General features: G+C 43.7%; 1 protein-coding gene across 9 annotated transcripts in view; it reads right to left on the minus strand.

The window, feature by feature from the left end:
• Positions 1–276: 276 nt before the first annotated feature.
• The window catches only part of tbc1d1 (TBC1 (tre-2/USP6, BUB2, cdc16) domain family, member 1), a 217,558-nt gene continuing 191,196 nt past the window's right edge, over positions 277–26,638 (minus strand). For all 9 annotated transcript variants that reach the window (XM_078400049.1, XM_078400029.1, XM_078400013.1 and 6 more), the window contains 5 exons: positions 14,035–14,279; positions 13,178–13,337; positions 12,336–12,505; positions 3,289–3,465; positions 277–2,102 (listed from right to left, as the gene is read on the minus strand). In XM_078400049.1, coding sequence (XP_078256175.1) covers positions 1,923–2,102; positions 3,289–3,465; positions 12,336–12,505; positions 13,178–13,337; positions 14,035–14,279 — 932 coding nt within the window. In that variant the 3' untranslated portion in view covers positions 277–1,922. The remainder of the gene's footprint in view (positions 2,103–3,288; positions 3,466–12,335; positions 12,506–13,177; positions 13,338–14,034; positions 14,280–26,638) is intronic.

The raw sequence follows: 26,638 nt of genomic DNA on the forward strand, positions 1-26,638 counted from the left end.
GGGGAGAGGGAGGAGGAAGGGGGGTAGAGGGAGGGGGAAGGGGGGTAGAGGGAGGGGGAAGAGGGTTAGGGAGGGGAGGGTGGGGGATAGAGGAGGGGGGAGTGGGGGAGAAGAGGGTGCTGCACCAATGCAGGAGAGGTTTGGACCCAGCGGGTCCACTTGGTCTAGTATTACATAAGTAGTGGTAATGGAACAGGGCCGAGTCACAACAGAGATGGTCGTGATTCATGAATGAAGAAATCCAACTGATACAAAACATGAAATTCAAAACATCATAGCAACCCGTTTAATGTGACCATATCCTGGAAACACAAAGCTTAGCTCACTCATTATGTAATACTACTAACCGAGGTATTCAAATTATATGAAAAGGCACATGAACAAGTAAAGCACAATTAGTTATACTTGTGTCTGAGTATATCACAATCACAACATTGGAATACTGTCCAACATCTACATACACCCTTCCTTTTAGGGAGTGAATTGAGATGATGATATTAATAGTGCATCATTTTTATAATCTCTGGATATCTCTCCTATCCTCATGTTACAAAGCCCATCTCAGATAAATTCTCAGTTGAAAAATAGACTACAGACAAGGTCTGAATCAACTTAAATTTATATATTTTAAAAAAGTTATTCTCTCTGAATTGCATGACTGCAATGACAGTAACCTTTTATTTAGCTTGTTTTCGGTTCATAAAAGATTTTAAAAATGGTCAAAAGAAAAATAACATCCTTTTTATCTTTCAAAACTCGAGCAAGAGTGAAGAAGAGCGGTTTCCTTTAAAGGGATTGACCCATCAAGCAGTCTCATCCAAATATTTTGTCACATTTGCAAAGGTGCAGGCAATGTTGCTTAAATAGTGAATGAGAGCAAAGATCTGAAGTAGCAATGTAGTTCCCAATTCTTAAAATATTTCGGCTGGATATTGTGTTAATTCATTGAATATTTTTGGCGCTGATGAAATTTGTTTCATTTGATGATGTGATGCCCATGTTTTGTAATTAAACATCAAGCACTGTCAGTATTTTTATGCTGATGGCTGCTCACTGAAATGACTGATGGACAGTCATGAATATTTTGATCTTGGAACCATATATTTTCCATAAAAGTATGATAAATATTTCTTCCTATTTATCAACTATTTTCTATTCCCATCAAGCTGATATGTTAACACAAGGTAAAACACAGGTAACAAGCCATGTTACATAATCCCGCACTATGGGTGGCGGAAAGTTTTGCTAAAGAAACTGCTCGATTTAACTTCTCCATTTTCTTATTTCTTTTCGGTACATTTATAATTCCCTTTGGAAAAGCTTTGGAATTTTTGAAGCCAAAATTTACACTAACTTTGGCAGCAAAAATGAAATGAACTACTCACTTGCAGGAGGTGAATTTAAAAGAACTAAAAGTTTCCAATTAATAGCAAAAGGAACATTAGTGTAGTTTCCTTACAAAGTACTCCCTGAAATGTTGAAATGGAGTGACCACCTCAGGTGTAACCCTCAGGCTATCTGCATTTAAATGGCAGGATGAAACTGCAAGCACATAGTTTGCTCGAGATTATGAATACATACAAGATATTATGAAGGACTCTTCAAGCATCGTATCCTGGTTAAGAATAGTTCCATATTTTAAAAAAAACAGGGTTTAACCATTAGATATAAATAAATCCACACAATTTTCAATGAGTTTGCCATTGATCTGATTTTGACAGCAAGTGACTGACTATCCAGTTATCAGCAATACGCTGCCTACGTTGTTGAACAAAGTGGTATTGTTGTGCCTTCGAATAGATCCACATATAGATATTTTGCTTGGTGTTGCGATGGAACCAGAGGATCTGACTAATTCGAATATCTCTTCTCCTTTAGACCCATCATGTAAAGTGCATCACATTTTATAATCCTTTTGTGCTTCAGAAAGTCTTGTCACTGACATGCTCGGTGCTGGGCACCCGCTTATGAAATTCTTCCACCGTGGCCAGGAGTGCAGCTCTCTCCAGCTCAAGTGTATGAATGGCTTGCTTTAACTTCCCTTCGTTGGAGAGCAAGGAGTTGACTGCAGCTTCCAGGCTTTCGATCTTAAAGTGAGCAACCTTTTTACAGAGAGACAAAAAGGGGAGAATTGTGTTTACAAAGCACTTCTCACAATCTCAGCCTGCTAGATCGAAAGGAATACTTTTGAAATGCACTCACAACAGTAACGTAGGGAAGCATTACAATTTATTGATGCAGTGCAAGATCGCACAAACAGGTAAATGTGGATGTGGAGAGAATGCTTCCAGTAGTGGGAGAGTCTAGGACCAGAGGGCACAGCCTCAGAATAAATAGATGTACCTTTAGAATGGTGATGAGGAGGAATTTCTTTAGCCAGAGGTTGGTCAATCTGTGGAATTCATTGCGATGGAAGCCAAGTCATTGGGTATTTTTAAAGTGAAGATTGATAGGTTCCTGATTGTATGGGCATCGAAGGATATGGGGAGGAGGCAGGAGAATGGGGTTGAGAGGGAAACATAGATCAATCATAATCCAACGGCAGAGCAGAGTCAATGGGGCGAATGGGCTAATTCTGCTCCTATGCCCAATGTTTTAAATATCAAGATGATCCACTTATTGAATGCCAATCATTGGTTGGGTAACCAGGAAAAGTCTATTATTTGTTAAAATACTGCTTTTTTAGGGCAAATAACTTGAAATGTCAGCTTGTCAGCTCTTAATCGTTCCCTAGTTACCAATGATTTGTATCTGTTATAAATGGCTCAGCAGAAACTGGAGGAGCTGACATGTCCAGGGCAGCAGGTAATCAACAGACAACTGGAGGCACTCCAGTGGGTCAGGCAAACAATTTAGGACCTGATGCAGGGTCTCGACCCCAAAAATCAATCATCCCTCCACCTCTGCAAATGCCAGCTAATCACGGAGTGCCTCCACCAGTTTGTTATTTGCTCCATATTACAGCAGCTCTAACTCTCGTCTCCAGCGGGTAATTAATGAGTTCACAAGTTACAGGAGTAGAATTAGGCCATTTGGCCCATCGAGTCTACTCCGCCATTCAATCAAGGTTGATCGCTGCCTCCTAATCCCATTTTCCTGCCTTCTCCACATAACCCTTGACACCCGTTCTAATCAAGAATTTGTCTATCTCTGCCTTAAAAATATCCTTCCTATTCCTTACTAGTTCCTTACTTCAACTATAACTTCATACGCCAGGTGGCCACAAGTTATTAACAATATCAGAGGTCCATATTTATAAAGAATTTGATCAAAGGTCACCCTTTGTACCTCAAGCTCCTCCAGCAGGTCACTGTTTTGCTTGCGTAAGCTATTGTTGCTCTTTTCCAATTTTTCCAAACGCTCATTCTCAGTCATTGTCGGAGAAGAATCTATCAGCTCATCCTGAAGAACGTGATACTCGACTTCATAAGCCTGGAGTTGCTTGGATAGGTCCATCTCGAAAACCTGAACACATCACCAGTGGTCACTTTTAAAAACCGAGAAGATTCCTTGACAATTACTTTTAATTAACCTGCCCGCTTAGCTGCATTTCAGATGTACATTCACAATTATTGCATTCGTCAATATTCCAAATACCTCTTACATCTGACTATTTTGGATGCTGGTAATCTGAAATAGAAACAGAAACTGCAGACGCCCAAGCAGGTGAGGCAGCGTCTGTAGAAAAATAATCGTTAATGATTCTATTAGTGTGGAGGCTCAGATCGCCAGGTTTAAATTGTTATCTGAAATATGTTCAAATAAGTAGAGCAGCCACCTCAAAGTGCCAGAGAACCGGGTTCAATCCTGACCTCTGGTGCTGTTTGTGTGAAGTTTGCACATTCACCCTCTGACTGCATTGATTTTACCCAGATGCTCCAGCTTCCTCCCACATCCCAAAGACGTGAAGCTCGGTAGGTTAATTGGCCACTGTAAATTTTCCCTAGTGTGCATGAGCGTAGTAGAATCTGGGAGGCTGTTGATGAATATGTGGGGAGAATTTAAAAAATGGGATTCAGGTCAGATTAGTGCATTTGTGTGATTGTCAGCATAGACTTGGTGAGCTGAAGGGCCTGTTTCCATCCAGCATCTGTCTGTAAGTCCATGACATATCCTGATTATTCTTGACTCCTAGGATAGATACAAAATGCTGGAGTAACTCAGCGGGTCAGGCAGCATCTCCGGAGAAAAGGAATAAGTGATGTTTCGAGTCGAGACAATAAAAGAGCAAAAGGAAATCTAATTAATGGCAGATATCTATCATTGGCTTGTTACAGGAATATTTGAGGGATTGTTTTCTAGAGGTTTTAGAGATACAGCACAGCAACAGGGCCTTCAGCCCACCAAGTCCGCATCGACCAGCGATCACCCCGTACAGGAGCACTATCCTACACACTAGGGACAATTTAGATTTTTATCGAAGCCAATTAACCTACAAAGCTGTAGGTCTTTGGAATGTGGGAGGAAACCAGAGCACCCGGAGAAAACCTGGAGGTCACGGGGAGAATGTGCAAACTCTGTACAGACAGACCCTTAGCCCAGATCAAGCCCGGGTCTCTGGCACTGTGAGGCTGTAACTCTACTGCTGCGCCACTGTGCCGCCCTTTGGGCCATTAAGATATATTCCTCAACAATGATACTCCTCATGAGATTAAAAAGTATTCATAATTTACTCTTAAAGACTTGTATGCCTTTATCAGTCCCATCACCTAGCATCCCACAAAACTGTACTTAACTGTAAAACTACCATGAATTGCTCATTTCACATGGTCCACTCAATTAATGAAAAACCCCATACTTGAAAGAGTGTGAAAACATATACAGTGTATATAGAAAAAGGCAATGCAGATGGAAGGAGCAAAAATACAACTACAACACAAATTCTAAATTATACATTATTTTCAAAGAAATCTATTAAAAAAAATGAAAGTATAAAGAGTTTAGTGTGTTTATTTTTTCCTATATCTGCCAATATTTATTGGAAGATCTGATCTAAAGATTATCACATTCTAAATCCCACAGCTTTATGTTCAGAAGTAAAAGCTGGCCTACCGCACCTAAACAGGTGTTAATACATATAAGACTATTAAGGGGTTGGACACGTTAGAGGCAGGAAACATGTTCCCAATGTTGGTGGAGTCCAGAACCAGGGGCCAGTTTAAGAATAAGGGGTAGGCCATTTAGAACGGAGATGAGGAAAAACTTTTTCAGTCAGAGAGTTGTAAATCTGTGGAATTCTTTGCCTCAGAAGGCAGTGGAGGCCAAGTCTCTGAATGCATTCAAGAGAGAGCTAGATAGAACTCTTAAGGATAGCGGAGTCAGGGGGTATGGGGAGAAGGCAGGAACGGGGTACTAATTGAGAATGATCAGCCATGATCACATTGAATGGTGGTGCTGGCTCAAAGGGCTGAATGGCCTACTCCTGCACCCATTGTCTAAAAGCTGAAGGGTAAACAATGGGTCAGTTTTACCGTATTGCATTTTTATGATTGCTGCTTTTGATTTGGCTAAATGTTTAATTTTATTCAACTAGGCCATGGGCAGGTTGTACCTGCTTCATGGTTGTATATAAACGCAGGACATTCTTTCTGGCACAGCCACAACCAATCAGCTTCATTTTGTGATATGAACCTCTAGAGTTCTCCTATTTCCTTTCTCCTTCCTCTCTTTGGGTCTCCACTGTTTTAACTTCACAGAAAGAGACAGGAAGCTACAAAGGAACAGATTGGGTAGACTAAACTTATGATCTAAATCCCCTCTTCCCCATGGCCCACCAGTCATAGGTTCCAGGCAGTAGCAAGGACATGTTCATGAACTATACAGATCAGTACGTTAATCTACCTCTGCATCAGGTTGCTACACTATCCAAAGTTAATAATTTGAAGTCAAAGAAAGTGCTTCCATCAGACTTAACAGTGCATGTAAGCCTCCTAGACATATTTAACAGAATTGACATATTGATTCTGAAACCTGGAAGGGAATAATTATATATAGAATCAGTTATACAGTACAAGATGGAAAGAGGCCCTTCGGTCCAACCTGCCCACACCAACCACTGACCATCCCGGGAAGGGATGGGGGGAGGGGTGAAGGGGAGGAGGGGGTGCTGCACCAATGCAGGCGATGTTTGGACCCAATGGGTCCACTTGGTCTAGTATATACCCCTCGAAAACTGTCCTATCCTTGTACCTGTCTAAATGGTTTCTTAAATGTTGCGATAGTACCTGCCTCAACTCCCTCCTCCGGTAACTCATTTCATACACCCATCACCCTTTGTGTGAAAAAGTTACTCCTCAGGGTCCTATTAAATCTTTCCCCCCTCACCTTAAACCTATGTCCTCTGGTTCTCGATTCCTAAACTCTGGGCAAGAGACACTGTGCATCTACTTAACCTATTCCTCTCATTATTTTATACACCTCTATAAGATCATTCCTCATCCACTGCATTTTAAGGAATAGAGCCCTATCCTGCTCAAACTCTCCCTATAGCTCAGACCGTCCAGTCCTGGCAACATCTGTGTAAATCTTCTTTGCACCCTTTCCAGCTTGACATCTTTCCTGTAACATGGCGCTCAGAACTGAACACAATACTCTAAATGCAGCCTTAACAACATCATATAACTGCAACATGACCTCCCATCTTCTATACTCAATAGTTCATATTGAATAATTCTTCAAAATAAAAAATGTTTGGAATACTACCAGAGATTTGGACAAAGAAAGATATGTATGAAATCTTGTGAATAAGTGAGCAACGAGCAGCTGTATTGACTGCAAAATCGTATTTTTTAATATAATATTAGAAATAGAAACATTAGTAGACCATTCAGCCCCTCATAACTAATCTACTGTTCAATGAGATAATAAAACATAGAAAAGCACAGCACAAGAACAGGCCCTTTGAATGCCTGTGCTGAACATGATGCAAAGACCATCTCTTATCTAACTGTACATAATCCATATCCCTCCATTCTCTGCACATCCATTTGTCTCTCCAAAAGTATCTTAAATGCCACTATAGTATCTGCCTCCACCACGATCCCTGGCAGCACGTTCCAAGCACTCACCACCCTCTGTGTAAAATATTTGCCCCATATCTCCTTTAAAGCTTTTTCCTTCTCACCTTAAAGCAATGCCCTCTAGTATCTGCTTTTGCCATCCTGTGAAAAAGGTCTGATTGTCTACCCTATCTATGCCTCTCATAATTTTATATAAAGATCCTTTACCTCACTTTCGTGCGCGAACCTTATATCTCATGATTCCTTAAATAACCAAAAAGCTATTGATTTTTGTCTTGAATATGATTGGCAACTGAAGCTCTGTAGGCCTTTTGGTTGGAGAATTCCTAAGATTCAACACCCACTGCATGATGAAATATCTTCCCATCTAAGTCCTGAATGTTTAACTCCTTACTCTGAGGCTACAAACTTTTCAGCCAAGCCAAATAACTTTTCAAGATATTTCAGCCAAGAGTGGAAGCCCTTGCATTTAGTCTGTCATATCCCATAAGAATTTTGGATCATTCAATGGAATTGCCTCTCGATCTTCTGAGGTTTAGAGTATAGGCTCAGTCTGCTAATAGTTTATAACCGGACAACTCCCTTCCCAAACTGCAATAGAGGCAGTTCAATTTTATCAAACTCCCTCTATTCTAAATATATTCTTCCTTGGGCGGGGAGAGCAGTCCTGTACACAATGATCCGGGTGTGGCCTCATCAAGGAACAATTTAATTGGAGTAAGGCATTCTTGCCTAGTAGTAGACCACTTAACAAAAAGGTCAACATACCATTAACCTTCCTAATTGTTCATTGACTTAAGGACACCCAGATCTCTCAGAAGAGTTCCAACTTTCAATATCCATGTCAGTTTAATTCATGAGAGTTCAGTGGTCAACGTGCTAGTCAGAGTTGAAATAGGAAGATATTTCAGATGAATACGTGGCTTGAAAAATGGTGCAAGGGGGAGGGATTCAAATTTCTAGGACATTGGAACTATTTCTGGGGGAGGTGGGACCAGTACAAACAGGACGGCCTGCACCTGAGCTGGAATGGAACCAATGTCCTTGGGGGAGTGTTTGCTAGTGCTGTCGGGGAGGATTTAAACTAATGTGGCAGGGGGATGGGAGCATGAGCAGAGAGACAGAGGGGTGTAAAATGAGGGTAGAAGCAATAGGTAGCAAGGTGAAAAGTCAAAGTGGCAGGCAGACAAATCCAGGGCAAAAATCAAAAAGGGCCACTTTTCAACATAATTGTATAAGGAATAAGAGTGTTGTAAAAACAAGCCTGAAGGCTTTGTGTCTCAATGCAAGGAGCATTCGTAATAAGGTGGATGAGTTGAATGTGCAGATAGTTACTAATGAATATGATATAGTTGGGATTACGGAGACATGGCTCCAGGGTGACCAAGGCTGGGAGCTGAACATCCAGGGATATTCAATATTCAGGAGGGATAGACAGAAAGGAAAAGGAGGTGGGGTAGCGTTGCTGGTTAGAGAGGAGATTAATGCAATAGAAAGGAAGGACATTAGCTTGGAGGATGTGGAATCGATATGGGTAGAGCTGCGAAACACTAAGGGGCAGAAAACGCTAGTGGGAGTTGTGTACAGGCCACCTAACAGTAGTAGTAGAGTTGGGGATGGCATCAAACAGGAAATTAGAAATGCGTGCAACAAAGGTAAAACAGTTATAATGGGTGACTTCAATCTACATATAGATTGGGTGAATCAAATTGGCAGAGGTGCTGAGGAAGAGGATTTCTTGGAATGTATACGGGATAGTTTTCTAAGTCAACATGTAGAGGAACCAACGAGAGAGCAGGCTATTCTAGACTGGGTATTGAGTAATGAGGAAAGGTTAGTTAGCAGTCTTGATGTGCGTGGCCCCTTGGGCAAGAGTGACCATAACATGGTTGAGTTCTTCATTAGGATGGAGAGTGACATAGTTAATTCAGAAACAATGGTTCTGAACTTAAAGAAAGGTAACTTTGAGGGTATGAGACATGAATTGGCCAAGATAGACTGGCAATTGATTCTTAATGGGTTGACGGTGGATATGCAATGGAAGGCATTTAAAGACCGCATGGATGAACTACAACAATTGTTCATCCCAGTTTGGCAAAAGAATAAATTAGGGAAGGTAGTGCATCCGTGGCTAACAAGGGAAATTAGGGATAGTATCAAAACAAAAGATGAAGCATACAAATTAGCAAGAAAAAGCAGCCTACCAGAGGACTGGGAGTCCAGCAGAGGAGGACAAAGGGCTTAATTAGGAAAGGGAAAATAGATTATGAAAGAAAACTGTCAGGGAACATAAAAACTGACTGCAAAAGCTTTTATAGATATGTGAAGAGAAAAAGATTAGTTAAAACAAATGTAGGTCCCTTGCAGTCAGAAACAGGTGAATTGATCATGGGGAACAAGGACATGGCAGACCAATTGAAGTATAGGAGCAGGGAGGTTCTGCTGCAGTTGTACAGGGCATTGGTGAGACCACACCTGGACTATTGCATACAGTTTTGGTCTCCTAATCTGAGGAAAGACATTCTTGCCATAGAGGGAGTACAGAGAATGTTCACCAGATTGATTCCTGGAATGGCAGGACTTTCATATGAAGAAAGACTAGATAGACTCGGCTTGTACTCGCTGGAATTTAGAAGAACTTACAAAACTCTTAAGGGGTTGGACAGGCTAGATGCAGGAAGATTGTTCCCGATGTTGGGGAAGTCCAGAACAAGGGGTCACAGTTTAAGGATAAGGGGGAAGTCTTTTAGAACCGAGATGAGAACTTTTTTTTTCACACAGAGAGTGGTGAATCTGTGGAATTCTCTGCCACAGAAGGTAGTTGAGGCCAGTTCATTGGCTATATTTAAGAGGGAGTTAGATGTGGCCCTTGTGGCAAAAGGGATCAGGGGGTATGGAGAGAAAGCAGGTACAGGATACTGAGTACAGGATACTCAGCCATGATCATATTGAATGGCGGTGCAGGCTCGAAGGGCCGAATAGCCTACTACTGCACCTATTTTCTATGTTTCTATGTCTATGTAACTGATATTAGAGTCATACTACGTGAAAACATACTCTTTGGCCCAACTTGCCCATGCCTATCAACCCTGCCCAATCTACTCTAGTCCCACCTGCCTGTGTTGGGCCCATATACCTCCAAACCTATCCTATGGGTTTGGAGCCACGGACGGCACAGCGGTAGAGTTGCTGCCTTACAGCGAATGCAGCTGACTACGGGTGCCGTCTGTACGGAGTTTGTACGTTCTCCCCATGACCTGCGTGGGTTTTCTCCGAGATCTTTGGTTTCCTCCCACACTCCAAAGACGTACAGGTATGTAGGTTAATTGACTGCCCTTCAAACTAGCACAGCCATTCATTGTGATTATGGCTGATCATCCACAATCAGTAACCTGTGCCTGCCTTCTTCCCATTTGATTCCACTATCCCTAAGAGCTCTATCTAACTCTCTTTTAAATTCATCCAGTGAATTGGCCTCCACTGCCTTCTGTGGCAGAGAATTCCACAATTTCACAACCCTTTGGGTGAAAAAGTTTCTTCTCAACTCATTTTCAAATGGCCTCCCCTTTATTCTTAGACTGTGTCCCCTGGTTCTGGACTCCCCCAACATTGGGAACATTTTTCCTACGTCAAGCTTGTCCAGTCCTTTCATAATTTTATACGTCTCTACAAGATTTCCTCTCATCCTTCTAAATTCCAGTGAATACAAGCCCAGTCTTTCCAATCTTTCCTCATATGACAGTCCCGCCATCCGGGGGGTTAACCTCGTGAACCTACGCTGCACTGCCTCAATAGCAAGGACATCCGTCCTCAAATTAGGAGACCAAAACTGCACACAATACTCCAGATGTGGTCTCACCAGAGCCCTATACAACTGCAGAAGGACCTCTTTATTCCTGTACTCAAATCCTCTCGGTTTGAAGGCCAACATGCCATTAGCTTTCTTCACTGCCTGCTTTACCTGCATGCTTACTTTCAGTGACTGGTGTACAAGGACACCCATGTATCGTTGCACTTCCCCTTTACCTAATTGTTGTATAGGGCCCTGGTAAGACCACATCTGGAGTATTGTGTACAGTTTTGGTCTCCTAATATGAGGAAGGACATCCTTGTAATTAAGGCAGTGCAGTGTAGGTTCACGAGATTGATCCCTGGGATGGCGAGACTGACATATGAGGAAAGATTGAAAAGACTAGGCTTATATTCACTGGAGTTTAGAAGGATGAGAGGGGATCTTACAGAAACATAAAATTATAAAAGGACTGGACAAGCTAGATGCAGGAAAAATGTTCCCAATGTTGGGCGAGTCCAGAACCAGGGGCCACAGTCTTAGAATAAAGGGGAGGCCATTTAAAACTGAGGTGAGAAAAACTTTTTAACCCAGAGAGTTGTGAATTTGTGGAATTCTCTGCCACAGAGGGCACTGGGGGCCAATTCACTGGATGGATTTAAGAGAGAGTTAGATAGAGCTCTAGGGGCTAGTGGAATCAAGGGATATGGGGAGAAGGTTTATTGATTAGGGACGATCAGCCATTATCATAATGAATGGCGGTGCTGGCTCGAAGGGCCGACTGGCCTCCTCCTGCACCTATTTTCTATGTTTCTAATCTGACACCATTGAGATAATAATCCGCCTCCTTGTTTTTGTCGCCAAAGTGGATAACCTCACATCTATCTACATAATACTTCATCTGGCCTGCATCTGCCCACTCACTCAACCTGTCCAAGTCACCCTGCAACCTCCTAACATCCTCTTCGCAGTTCACACTGCCACCCAACTTTGTGTCATCTGCAAACTTGCCCGTGTCACTTCTAATCCCATCATCCAAATCATTAATATATGTTGCAAATAGTTGCGGCCCCAGCACCGAGCCTTGCAGCTCTCCACTGCCTGCCATTCTGACTCAGTATTTATTCCTACTCTTTGCTTCCTGTCTGCCAACCAATTCTCTATCCAAATCAATACCCTACCCCCAATACCATGTGCTCTAATTTTGCCCATCAATCTCCTGTGTATCAAAGGCTTTCTGAAAGTTCAGATACACTACATCCACTGGCTCTCTCTCATCCATTTTACTTGTTACATCCTCAAAAAATTCTAGAAGATTAGTCAAGCAGGATTTCCCCTTAATTAATCCACGCTGACTTGGACCAAACCTTTTACTGCTATCCAAATGCGCCGTTATTACCTCTTTAATAATTGACTCCAGCATCTTCCCCACCACCGATGTCAAGCTCATCCACTTTACTTCTTAGACTTAAACATCAAATGTACAAAACAATAAATGAATTTACAGAATAATCTAGGTTATATACCTGATTTATTGTTTTTTCCATCTGCACTAGTCCAAGATTAGGGAGTGTGCACTTAATGAAGTCAATTATTGATTCTAGACTCTCATGCTGCAGAATTAGTGGCTTGTGGTTTTGTAGCAGACTAAGAGCTACCTTAAAGATGACCTCTGAGCCTTGAAGGAAGATCATATCTGCAAAAGAAACAGAAACAATATTCTCAACACAGGACAAATATTCTTTTTTAATGAATTCTATTTGAGGTTTCCTACGATTAGCAATAGTGAAAGTAAAGAATGAGAGAAAGTTTAGTTTTTCTAATCCATGTAATTATGGTGTTCGAGGGTCCTGAAATTACTGAACTGTTTATTGCTTAAGGTTGCTTACAGTATCATAAGGTGTAGGTGCAGAATTAGACCATTCAGCGTTCGAGTCTGCTCCACCATTCAATCTATTTTTAATTAACTTCAACTGTTATCAGGCAACAGAAATATCCTTTCAACAATGAGAGAGCTGCCCTGAGCTACTATCTACTCCATTGGAGGCCTTCAGACTATCTTTAATCGGACTTGACTGGACTTTATCTTGTACTAAACGTTATTCCGTTTATCATATATCTGTATACTGTGGATGGCTCGATTATAACGTGGCAATAAACTACACTACATTAACCACTACCACATTCTTCCCTCTCAACCCTATTCTCCTGGCTTCTTCCTATAATCTTTGATGCCCTTTTAGCACTGGGAAGAATAGAATTAGTTTAATGACCTTTCTCTTATTTATATTTCAGAATTTCAGGGGAAAAAGCAAACTTTTCATTGCAATACAGAAGACTGCAATTTTAAAAGAACAATGATATTTACCAAACACTCTGGCCACAAAACCCAAAGGAAACTGAGAGGCAAATACAGTGAGAAACCATGGTGCAGCATAAAGGCTGGGGCTAATTTCATTCTCCTCAAAATGGCAGTAGAGATCTCGGTGATAGTCATGGAGGAGTCGTGAAAGCTGGTACATCTGTATCTGTAGGCCCAAAAGGAGGAGACTTCATTGAATGATTATATTCAATTAAATGAACATCAAGCAGCTTCTTCAACTATTGTTCATTGATACAGTACAGTTCATGGCTCTAAAATGCAACAAACCTCCACTGGTTTCCAGTCATATTTTAGTATAATTTAGATATACAGCGCGGAAACAGGTCCTTCGGCCCTCTGAGTCTGCGCCGACCAGCGATCCCCGCACATTAACACTATCCGAGACAAACTAGTGACAATTTACAATTTTACCAAGCCAATTAGCCTACAAACCTGTATATCTTTGGAATGTGGGAGGAAACTGGAGCTCCCAGAAAACCCCGCACAGGTCATGTGGAGAACATATAAACTTTGTATAGACGGCACCTGCAGTCAGGATGGAACCCGGGTCTTTGGCACTGTAAGGCAGCAACTCTACCACTGGGCCACCATGCCATCTTTAACAGGACTGGAGAGTTCCCCAGAAATGTCTTTTGTCATCCTCATTGACTTTTCCCAACTGCAGAATACGATGAACCAACTCCAATATAAAAGATTACAATATAAGAATGTCTATTTTAATCAAAATGAATAAACAGCTGTACAGTCATCTACATAAGAAAGCACCCAACAAATGACTAAAAATGATTAAAACATTAATTTGGATGGGGTTGCAGAATTAGTACAATACATAACATCTGTACCTGTAAAATAATCATGTCGGGACGATATTGCCTTCTCAAACCCATGTCATACATGAGAAACTTCAGCATCTGAAATGCATCTTCTTCACTCATGTGCAGCAGCAGGATTCCTGCCACAAAACTAAGGCCTTGGCAATAGCCCACCTCTGTATCCAGCAGAGAATAGGCTTTCAGAAGATTGTACAGTGAAAGCTGTCCAGCGCCCAGTGTAGTAGTGAAATAAGGATGTGTTGGAAATGTGCGACCTGGAAAATAAGACCGTACAGGGCATCAAAACAAGAACTGTATGAAAACCCCAATTCTCCTTTGATTTCTCTATTTATAATCTGCCAATGTCCAGAATAAACAGAGTTAATGCAAAATATAAAGCAAGGGATATTGCAATCTATATTCTACAACTCTCATTTGTTTGTTTGTTTGTTCCTGAACTACAGTCAAAACAGTACACGACAGCATGACAATTTTGGTGCTAATGGAAGAAGTTTCATTGCAATCGGTGTTATATTCACATTTTAGACAATAGACAATAGGTGCAGGAGGATGCCATTCGGCCCTTCGAACCAGCACCGCCATTCAATGTGATCATGGCTGATCATTCTCAATCAGTACCCCGTTCCTGCCTTCTCCACATACCCCCTGACTCCGCTATCCTTAAGAGCTCTATCTAGCTCTCTCTTGAATGCATTCAGAGAATTGGCCTCCACTGCCTTCTGAGGCAGAAAATTCCACAGACTCACAACTCTCTGACTGAAAAAGTTTGTCCTCATCTCAGTTCTAAATGGCCTACCCCGTATTCTTAAACTGTGGCCCCTTGTTCTGGACTCCCCCAACATTGGGAACATGTTTCCTGCCTCTAACGTGTCCAACCCCTTAATAATCTTAAACATTTAAAAGTTTAAATCTATCTCCTAGGGAGGGGGGAGGGAGGTGGAGGGAGAGAGGGGGGAGGGAGGTGGAGGGAGAGAGGGGGGAGGGAGAGAGGGGGGAGGGAGGGAGGGGGGAGGGAGGTGGAGGGAGAGGGGGAGGGAGGTGGAGGGAGAGAGGGGGGAGGGAGGGATGGGAGAGAGAGGGGATAAGGTGAGTTGAGGGGGATGGAGTGGTGGAGGGGAAGGGAGGGGGTGGAAGGAGGAGGAGAGAGGGAGGGGGAAGGGGAGGTGGGAGGGTGAGGTAGGGGGAGGAGGGAAGGGGAGGAGGGAAGGGGAGGAGGGAAGGGGAGGAGGGAGGGAAGGGGAGGAGGGAGGGGGAGGGGAGGGGGAGGGGAGGGGGGTAAGGGGTTGAGGGGAGGGGAGAGGGGGGAGGAGAGGAGGAGAGGGTGCTGCACCAATGCAGGTTTGGGCCCAACGGGTCCACTTGGTCTAGTGCACATTAAAAGTCCTTAAACATGTTTCACATTTTTTAGATTTAGGTTTATTATTGTCAACGTCTTCCGAGGTAGTGAACAACTTTGTTTTGTATGCTATTCAATCAGATAATAGACACAAATATAATCAGGTCAAACTCAATTACAATAGATGGAACAAAAGGGAATATGCAGAGTGCAGCATTGTAGTGAGCCACTTCCATAGACAAAGTCCAATGTAGGCCATGGGGAAGAGATGAATCGATGAATTGGACAACATCCTATGGAAGGACCTTTCAGAAGCCTGCTAACAGAGGGGAAGAGGCTGTTTCTGAGTCTGATTGTGCACGTTTTCAAGTTGCAGAGTTGTTTTCAGTGGTACTTCTTACCCATCTTCTCAAGCACAGCATGTTTTTTTTCTCAATTCTCAAACCATTTACAAAGGTTTTCAGACACATTATTAAAAACAGCATACCTCCACATTATGGCAGATTGGTTAACGAAAATGCACTCTTATACAATATACAAAAGATTACCAATATTGTGAGATATGGAATGAAAATGTACTCTCATGGAATTTACATGCAAAAATCACCCACAAAATGCACAGGGAGAACTGACCTGATGTAACAAAGAAACAATGATCACAGACCGCCAGTTTGCAATGGGAAACCAAATAAGGGATTTACTTTAGGAAACTAACATAGCAATTTATTCTATGGTACTTGTACAACAACACTTAATCAAAGTGTTTATCTTAATCAAAATCATCCATTTCTAGTTAATTAGAAAAACAATCCTTGATTTTCTGCCTACAATATAATAAAAGTTCCTTCGTCTGTAGATACTCAGTCCATTTTCACGGTGCATTATATCAGGAAGTCTGGAAATATCGTCAAGGGTTCCTACAATTCTGGTCATTCCCTTTTCTCTCTTCTACCGTCTGGGAGAATACACAGGAGCATCAAAACCCAGACATCCTGACGTAAGAACAGTTTCTTCCCCCCTGGTTATCAGGCTCCTGATCCAATTATCTTTCGCACATCTTTCCCGAAGGAGCTGCCACACTACCTTATTCTTAACTCTACCTCATTCAGTTATTCTGTTATTGTACTTTTATATTTTCTTGCACTGCAATCTACATATACTGTTTACCCTCCGAGCTTCATGTGAACAAAGAATGTTATTGCATCCTGACATATACGACAATAAACTAATCTGAAGTCTGAATTTAGTTCTACTTGTGCACATCACCCTATGTGGAAGGTCAGTAACATATACACAAGTCTGGAGAATCGGTGGATGACAGCAATCTTGTGCACTACAACCAATTTGATACAGACACCACAGAAATGGAGTTTAATGATGCAGCTACTGAACAATAGGATCCATCAAATACTAATTAGTAGCCCAACCCACCACATGCAGTTTGAAGGGATGAATTGCCTGTGGATTGGTTGTTGGGTAATTGTAGGAGAGTTGGTTTTGGAAAACACGATGGCGCAGCAGATTATGCTATAGTTTGAATGTTCTCCCCATGAAAGTGTCCTAATTCTGGGTGTTCGAAACAAAGAACTGCAGATGCTGGTTTATACCAAAGATAGACACTAAGTACTGGAGTAACTCAGCGGGTCAGGCAGCATCTCTGGTGAAAAAGGAAAGGTGATGTTTCGTGTCAGGACCCTTCTTCAGATTGGACCTTTCTTTTTCTACAGAGATGTTGCCTGACCCCAGGGCCCCACGAGCATAGGGGCCCCATTTTATCGTCCATTTACATTTTTATTCCTGTGAGTAGTTGTCGTAGGGGCCCCAGTACACTGCTTCGCCTGGGGCCCATAATGCTGTAAAGACGGCCCTGCCTGACCCGCTGGGTTACTCCAACACTTCGTGTCTATCTTTACTCTGGGTAGATACAAAATGCTGGAGTAACTCAGCAGGACAGGCAGCATCTCTGGAGAGAAGGAATGGGTGACGTTTCGGGTCGAGACCCTTCTTCAGACTAATGTCAGGGGAGTGGGCGGGACAAAGATAAAATATAGTTAGAGACAGTAAGATTGGTGGGAGAACTGGGAAGGGGGAGAGGATGGAAAGAGAGGGAAAGCAAGGGCTACTTGAAGTTAGAGAAGTCAATGTTCATACTGCTGGGGTGTAAACTACCCAAGCGAAATATTAGGTGCTGTTCCTCCAATTCACGCTGGGCCTCACTCTGACAATGGCGGAGGTCCAGGACAGAAAGGACAGATTGAAAATGGGAGGGAGAATTAAAGTGCAGAGCAATCGGGATATCAGGTAGGTTAAGACAGATTGAACGGAGGTGTTCCGCGAAACGATCACCGAGTCTGCACTTGGTCTCGCCGATCTACAGGAGTTGACACCTGGAACAGCGGATACAGTAGATGAGGTTGGAGAAGGTGCAAGTGAACCTCTGCCTCACCAGAAAAGACTGTCAGGGTCCTTGGACGGAGTCGAGGGGGGAGGTAAAGGGACAGGTGTGGCATCTCCTGCGGTTGCAGGGGAAAGTACCTGGGGAGGGGTGGTTTGAGTGGGAGGGGGTGAGTTGACCAGGGTGTTGCGGAGGGAGAGGTCTCTGTGGAAAGCAGAAAGGGGTAGAGATGGGAAGACGTGGCCAGTACTGGGATCCCATTGGAGGTGGCAAAAATGTTGGAGGATTAAATGCTGTAGGCAACGGCTGATGGGGTAGAAGGTGAGGACAAGGGGGACTCTGTCCTTGTTACGAATGGGGGGAGGAGGAGCAAGAGCGGAGCTGCGGGATATCGAGGAGATCCTAGTGAGATCCTCATCTACACTAGAAGAGGGGAATTCCCATTTCCTAAAGAATGAGGACATTTCCGATGACCTGGTATGGAAAACCTCATCCTGGGCGCAGATGCGGTGTAGACTGAGGAATTGGGAATAGGGGATAGAGTCTTTACAGGAAGCAGGGTGGGAAGTAATGTAGTCTAGATGGGTATGGGAGTCAGTGGGTTTGTAATAGATGTTAGTTAATAGTCTGTCTCCTGTGATGGAGACGGTGAGATCTAGAAATGGTAGGGAGATGTCGGAGATGGTCCAAGTGAATTTGAGTGCAGGATAGAAATTAGTCGTGGTTGATGAAGTCAGTGAGTTCTGCATGGGTGTAGGAAATAGCACCAATGCAGTTGTCAATGTAGTGGAGGTAGAGTTCGGGGATAGGGCCAGTGTACGCCTGGAACAGGAAATGTTCGATGTACCCGACAAAGAGGCAGGCATAGCTAGGGCCCATGCGAGTGCCCATAGCTATGCCTTGGATTTGGAGGAAGTGGGAGGAGTTGAAGGAGAAGTTGTTGATGTTAAGGACCAGTGCTGCTCGGCAGAGGTGAGTGTCAATAGATTGAAATTGGCTGGTTCTGCGGTTGAGGAAGAAACGGAGAGCTTTAAGACCTAGTGGTGGGGGATGGAGGTGTAGAGTGACTGGACATCCATAGTAAAGATGAGGGAGTGGGGGCCTGGAAAACGGAAGTCATTGAGGAGACGAGGGGCACGCGAGGTGTCTTGGACAGACGTAGGGAGGGATTGGACCAGGGGGATAGGATGGAGTCGAGGTATGTGAAAATTAATTCAGTGGGACATGAACAGGCAGAAACAATGGGTCTGTCAGGACAGTTCTGTTTGTGGATTTTGGGGAGAAGATAAAATTGGGCTGTGCGGGGCTGGGGAACGATAAGGTTGGAGGCTTTAGAGGGCAGAGAGCCGGAAGTAATGAGATCAGATATGGTGTTTGAGATTAAGGTCTTGTGCTCGTCTGTGGGGTCATGGTCTAAGGAGGATTGAGAGTTGTCGCCCTTCCTCAGTCCGGTAGAGGTCAGCGTGCCAGACTACCACGGCACCTCCCTTGTCAGCAGTTTGATTATCAAGTCGGGGTTGTTGCAGTGAGCGGAGGGCTGTACGTTCGGGGGGGGGGGGGGGTTGGGGTAGAGGTTAGAGTGAGTAAGGAGAGTGGAAAAGTTGAGACGGTTAATGTCCCGCCGGCAGTTGGAAATATAGAGGTCTAGAGAAGGTAGATGGCCATCCGGGGGGGTCCAAGAGGAGTGGGTGCGGTGGGGAGACGGGAGAAGGGGTCATCACTGGGTGGTGCGGATTCCTTCCCATAGAAAAAGGCCCGGAGGTGGAGGCGACGGAAGAAGAGCTCCACATCATGGCGGACCCGGAACTCGTTGAGGGGGCGAAGGGGAACAAAGGTGAGGCCTCTGCTGAGGACAGAAAGAGGGAGGTCAGGGGGGATGGTGAACACACGGCAAGTGTGGGGGTTGGGGTCAGAGGAGGGCTGGTGAGTAGATGGAGGCCGAGGCGATGTCTAGTGGGGGGATGGTGGGTGCTCAGAGAGGAGGGGGGCATGAGGACCATTGTATGGGTGAGTAGCTGGGGCCACCTGGTTAAATGGGGAAGGGGAAGACCCAGTGGAACCCCCACTGAGATTCCCTGTAGGAGGGGGATGGGAGCAGTGGGACTCAGCAGGGTCAGGCCCCGTGGTGTGGGAGTCTGCATCGTGGAGGCTGTGTGCCCAGTGTTGAGCCAGGGACTCAGGTAAGGGAACAGCTACGGCCCGCTGGTGGGCGGTGGAGTGGCGAGGGTCAGTGGAGTCATGGTGAAAGCCTTTGAGGGACTGGATCAGCGTGTCACTCTGGATGCTGTGCTTTTCTCCCATATCTCATAGGAATGCTGGTTAAGGTGCAGGTTAATCATAGTCATACAGTGAGGAAACAGGCCCAATGCCCTACTTGCCCCCACAGACCAACGTGTCCCGTCTACACTTGTCCCACCTGCCTGCTTTTGGCCCATATCCCTTTAAAACCGTCCCATTCATGTACCTGTCCAAATCTTTAGTTTAGTTTAGTTTAGAGATAGTGCGGAAACAGGCCCTTTGGTCCAGTGTGTCTGCACCGACCAGCGATCCCCACACATTAACATTACTCTCTCTCTCACCAGGGACAACTTACAATTGTTTCTTAAACTTTGCAATAGTACTTGCTTCAACTACTTCCCCTGGCAGCTCGTTCCATACACCCACCACCTTTTGTGTGAAAAGGTTACCCCTCAGGTTCCTATTAAATCTTTCCCTATTCACTTTAAACCAATGTCCTCTGGTTCTCGATTCTCCTACTCTGGGCAAGAGATTCTGTTGGACTACTCATTATAAATTACCCTAATGTAGGAGGCCTGGAGTTTAGAAGAATGAGGGGGGACCTCAATGAAACATACAGAATAGTGAAAGGCGTGGATAGAGCGGATGTGGAGAGGATGTTTTCACTAGTGGGAGAGTCTAGGACTAGAGGTCATAGCCTCAGAATTAAAGGACATTCTTTTAGGAAGGAGATGAAGTGAAATTTCTTTAGTCAGAGGTGGGGAATTTGGGGAATTCTTTGCCACAGAAGGCTGTAGAGGCCAAGTCAGTGGATATTTTTAAGACAGAGAGGGAGATTTTTGATTAGTACTGGTGTCAGAGGTTATGGGGAGAAGGCAGGAGAATGGAGTTAGGAGGGAGAGGTCAATCAGCCATGATTGAATAGTGGAGTAGATTTGATGGGCTGAATGGCATAATTCTACTTCTATCACATGACCTTATGACCACTCAGATATCTGCCACTGCCACTCCTCCAAAGCCTACTGCCTCTCGTCTCTGGTGTATCTTTGTACTACTTTATTTTCCTGGAACTCCATGCCTTCCCTATCAAAATAAAGTCACACATCTCTCCCAACAGCTTCACCTCACCTGCAGTCGTTTGCAAGGTTTCTCTTTAAGCAAGGGCCACATGGGTCAATATATTTTCAGATATTAAAAGGAAAGGGTTAGCGTGGGAAAACGTCACCAAGGTGAAGAATCAGGCACAATCCTATTGAATGATGGAGGGGTAATAACCCAGATCTGTTCCTGTTTGTTATGATCTCTTAAAGTCTCTCAATTGTTGATGGGGCATAAGACAACTGTGTTGGAAAATACACTGTAGATGTGGCCAAGCCACAACACCAAAAAGCTCAACCTGGCCAAGCGAGCCAGTGTTAAGGCCTGCTCTGAAATACTTGCTCACAAAATACCGAACCAAATTTATCTCAGTTACACTTTTACAATGGACAAAGCAGGCATTAATAGTGAAAAGAGTCACAAGCCATTTTCAAACATTATATAAGCACTGTTTTTACATCATCACTGGCTCACTATCCTAGTATCCCCAGCTAACAGCATGATGAGAACAGAACATTATGAGATGATTTCCTCAAGGTATCTCAGGGAGAAAGCCCATCACCACCTTCTCAAAGAAACCACTGATGAGGAATAAATGTGGTCTTGCAGAATTTCCCACACATCAAGAAACAAAGAAAATGCCTATAGTGTGAAAAAAATATGCAAAGTATATTCTTTCTGGACTTCTCCAGCAAAGACTCAGCACAGACAAAACGAGGGTGCGTGACCTTAGTCCGTGACAAACATTTCCATGATCCTCTTTTGTTTTAAGCGAATGCATGCGGTCCGTGACACCACCACCTTCAATCCAGTCAGTTTCTATATATTTGCAGTTGACAGCCCCCTCCTACTTCTTACCACTATCTTTTATCAGGCAGACAGTTATCAACTGACCGGTTGCAATGCTACATATCATCTGGCCACTGAGCAACCCCAATTTACACTGATAAAACAGAGATCAGGCCTTTGGGTCATCCACAGCTTTGTAGTCTAAACTGCACCGGGTTAAAATAATCCTGGCCAAGCTGTTCAATTTGTTCATGGTCAGAGACCAGTTTTACTGGCGAATCATACATGAGCAAAATAAATATTTCACTTTGCAATATATCACCAGTTGGCTGAATCTCAAGTTCTCACTGCAATCACCAGCCTGGCTGCAGAAATAAACTCAGGCAGGTTGAAGTCTGTCATTGGGAGAAGAAAGCAGGCTGCTAATTAAAATTGGACTTATTAAAGTGAAATAATATAAATAGAGGACTAAAATTCTCCAAATTTTGTTCAAAAGGCACATTAACTTTGTTAAACACTAGTGGGCATAGGTTTAATGTGAGAGAGGCAAAGTTTAAAGGAGATGTGTGAGGCAAGTTCTTTTTGTACAAATTGAGAGGTGGGTGCCTGGAAGGCACTGCCGGGGCAGCAGTGGAGGTAGCTTTCAGATAGGCACAAGGGCATGTAGTGAATGGTGGGATATGGATCACATGCAGGCAGATGAGGTTAGTTTAACTTGGCATTATATTCAACGCAGACATTATGGTTCAAAGGGCTTGTACTAATCTATGTAACCCATAAATGGCTTCCTGCACCAATGAAAGAATTGGAAGTTAAGAAATAGATGAGTATAAAGCTTTCTACTGGAAGGACCAAGTGGGTCATGAACCATAGTCATACTGTCATACAGCATGAAAACTGATCCAACTTGTCCAACTTGTCCATGTCTGGTGAGATGTCTATCTGAGCAAGTCCCATCCAGCTGTGTTTGGCTTGGCCCATAACCCTTGAAACCTTTTCTATCCTTGTATGTCCAAATCTCTTTTAGACATTGTATTTGTAACCACCTGTGCCACTTAATCTGGCAGTTTATTCCATACATGTACCATTCTCTATGTAAAAAAATTGCCCCACAGATCCCATTTTAATCTATCCCTTCTCCAAACATAAGGTGACGCTTACTCTAAATGTTCCCACAGCACCCAAGCAAACTCTATACCAGACTTGTGATGGCAGTTTCACCGCAACTATTGTTATGTGATTATGAGGAGATTGAAAGATATGATTGGTGGTAACTTGATCCTCAGTAGGTAGCCACCATGTGAAGTTATTAGCTTTTGTATGGGTTGCAGATTGGAAGGAGGCACAGTGGTGCAGCTGGTAGAGCTGCTGTCTTGCAGCATCAGAGAACCGGGTTTGATCCTGACCTCGGGTGCTGTGCTGTCTGTGTGGAGATTGCACGTTCTCCCTGTGACCACATGGGTTTCCTCCAGGTGCTCCAGTTTCCTCCCACATCCCAAAGACCTGCAGGTTTGTTGGTTAATTGCAAATTGCCTCAAGTGTGCAGGGAGTGGATGCGAACGTGGGATAACAGAGAACTAATGTGAAGAAGTCTGAACAAGGGTCTCAACCCGAAACGTCACCCATTCCTTGTCTCCAGAGATGCTGCCTGTCCCGCTGAGTTACACCAGCTTTTTGTGCCTATCTTCGGTTTAAACCACCATCTGCAGTTCCTTCCTACAGAGAACTAATGTGAATGGGCGATCAATGGTCAGCGTGGACTCCTGGGGTCCGAAGGGCTATTTCCATGCTGTACCTTTTAATCAATCAATCAAGTGCAAGAGACAGCTTTGTTGTTTCTTTTCACCACACGACCTGCATTTACATGGCGGTATTTACCCCACACGTGTCAGGAAGCTCAGAATTCCTGCACAAGCACGTACAAATAGGTAAACTAATTTCCCAAAAGGCGCTCCCTGACCATTTTATGGGGGCATTGAGACATTGGTCTCCATGGAGACTGCTGGTGGACCACCAACTACCTACAATTCACAGCCGTCATGAGGCATCCACCTGCTGAACTGGTATTAGGCCGGACAAAGTATTAGGGCGGTATTAGGACAAAGTATTGAACTGGTATTAGGGCGGCACGGTAGCGCAGCGGTAGAGTTGCTGCTTTACAGCGAATGCAGCGCCGGAGACTCAGGTTCGATCCTGACTACGGGTGCTGCACTGTAAAGAGTTTGTACGTTCTCCCCGTGACCTGCGTGGGTTTTCTCCGAGATCTTCGGTTTCCTCCCACACTCCAAAGACGTACAGGTATGTAGGTTAATTGGCTGGGTAAATGTAAAAATTGCCCCTAGTGTGTGTAGGATAGTGTTAATAGTGTTAGTGTGCGGGGATCGCTGGGCGGCGCGGACTTGGTGGGCCGAAAAGGCCTGTTTCCGCGCTGTATATATATGATATGATATGATAAAGTCAGAGGACCAGCACCATCTGTTTGAAATGAGATGGCCAAAGGAGAAAACAATGTCCAGGTATATAGTAGGGTCTCGACCCGAAACGTCGCCCATTCCTTCTCTCCTGAGATGCTCCCTGACCAGCTGAGTTACTCCAGCATTTTGTGAATAAATACCTTCGATTTGTACCAGCATCTGCAGTTATTTTCTTACAATATCTGGATTCGTTGAGTCTAATTGCTTGAAAATCTTTCTTTTGGTTTAAATTTTGAAGAGTAAATAATTTCTCTAAATTTATAAATTTGCGATTGTTTCTGACTGTCACAACCATCCACGATGATGGTGTCGAAAGCTGGCAAAGCCTGAAGTGTTGGCTCACAATAGTTTTCATCGTTTGTTTGTGGAACTTGTCGACCTTATATGTGTCCAGCCGGTCACATCAGGCAGGTTAGGTCAAGAAACCACCATCTGAAGACCCGCTTGAGCAAAGGCAGCAAACAGTTGATCAGCAGCTCGTCATTGTTGAGAAGCTCCATCACCTCCATAATGATTTCTGGGTTTAGGTTTATTATTGTCACGTGTACCGAGATACAGTGAAAAGCCTTGTTTTGCATGCCATCTAATCAGATCAGATAATACTACACATAAATACCATCAAATCAAACTCAAGTGCAATAGATTGAGCAAAGGGGGAGATACAGAGTGCAGAATATAGTTCTCAGCATTGCAGTGCATCCGTTCTATAGACAAGTTCCAATGTCGCCAATGGGGCAGAGATGAATGGGACAGTATCCTAGGTTATGGCAAGACCATTCTGAAACCCATCACCAAGTTGGAGTCCTTTCCCACAAATTTCATGCTTCGAAACCATTTGTTAGGTTTGTTGGTTTCCAATAAAAGATTACATTATAACTAAGAAAAATTGTGTGAATGTAACTCATTATTTGCCCTCTGGAAGAAAAACAGAGCGCAGTGTCTCGTCACATGGTTTCATCACAATTTCTAAGGCACAATGACTGGCACAACACAGGACATTTTTGTCTTTTAGGAGTAGAATCAAAACATGCAGCTTGCTCAAAGCCAGGCCGTTCAGGTACAATTTGGTTCCGGAGAAGCTGGCACCTAAGCCATGGGCTGGATGCAATAGCACTCACTCTGGGATGATGGGACCCATTGGTGAACCTCTTCTACCGTCTTTATGACATCAACATTAGAGGAGGCATTGCTATTGAGGGCGTGCAGCGTAGGTTTACTAGGTTAATTCCCGGAATGGCGGGACTGTCATATGTTGAAAGACTGGAGCGACTAGGAATTTAGAAGGATGAGAGGGGATCTTATCGAAACGTATAAGATTATTAAGGGGTTGGACACATTAGAGGCAGGAAACATGTTCCCAATGCTGGGGGAGTCCAGAACCAGGGGCCACAGTTTAAGAATAAGGGGTGGGCCATTTAGAACGGAGATGAGGAAAAACTTTTTCAGTCAGAGAGTTGTGAATCTGTGGAATTCTCTGCCTCAGAAGGCAGTGGAGACCAATTCTCTGAATGCATTCAAGAGAGAGCTAGTTAGAGCTCTTAAGGATAGCGGAGTCAGGGGGTATGGGGAGAAGGCAAGAACGGAGTACTGATTGAGAATGATCAGCCATGATCACATTGAATGGCGGTGCTGGCTCGAAGGGTCGAATGGCCTACTCCTGCATCCATTGTCTATTCTCCTGAAAATCAAATTAGTGCAGAGACTGGAAACCCAAAATAAAGCAGAAAATGTTCAGCAGCTCAGGCAGCATCCGTGGAGAGAGGAACAGAATTAACGCCCCACATTGAGAACTGTTCAAATGATACAAGGTTGTTGACCTGGAATTGACCTTTGAACTGATCAAGAAGATTACAAGGCCTCACTAAAGTGTAAAACTAATATCTGTATCATGATGACATGAGGGGTCACTGAAAACTACCGAGGAATTCCAGCTAACGCTTTCTGAACTCTTGCCTTTGCTGGCAAACTCATGCGATTCTGGATGCAGAAACATCACAACTACAGCATCTTCTTGCATTGATATCAAGTGGGAGCTGATCGTTATGAAGGTTCACAAACATCCACCTGGACTGAGATACACGAGTGGAAAGTATCCAACATGAATGAGAACAGTCAGGTGCCTAATAGAGGAAAATGGCAAAGTACTGCACATTTTGGCAATTCAAATTTAAATTGCTCTACTTTTCAAAATAAAATCTTATAATTTAACCAGTAAAGGTACCAATTCAATCCAACAACATTTCAGCTAAGCGTAGAAACATGGAACTACAGATGCCGGTTTAC

This window comes from Rhinoraja longicauda, chromosome 1 (assembly GCF_053455715.1).
Source record: "Rhinoraja longicauda isolate Sanriku21f chromosome 1, sRhiLon1.1, whole genome shotgun sequence".
NCBI lineage: Eukaryota > Metazoa > Chordata > Chondrichthyes > Rajiformes > Arhynchobatidae > Rhinoraja > Rhinoraja longicauda.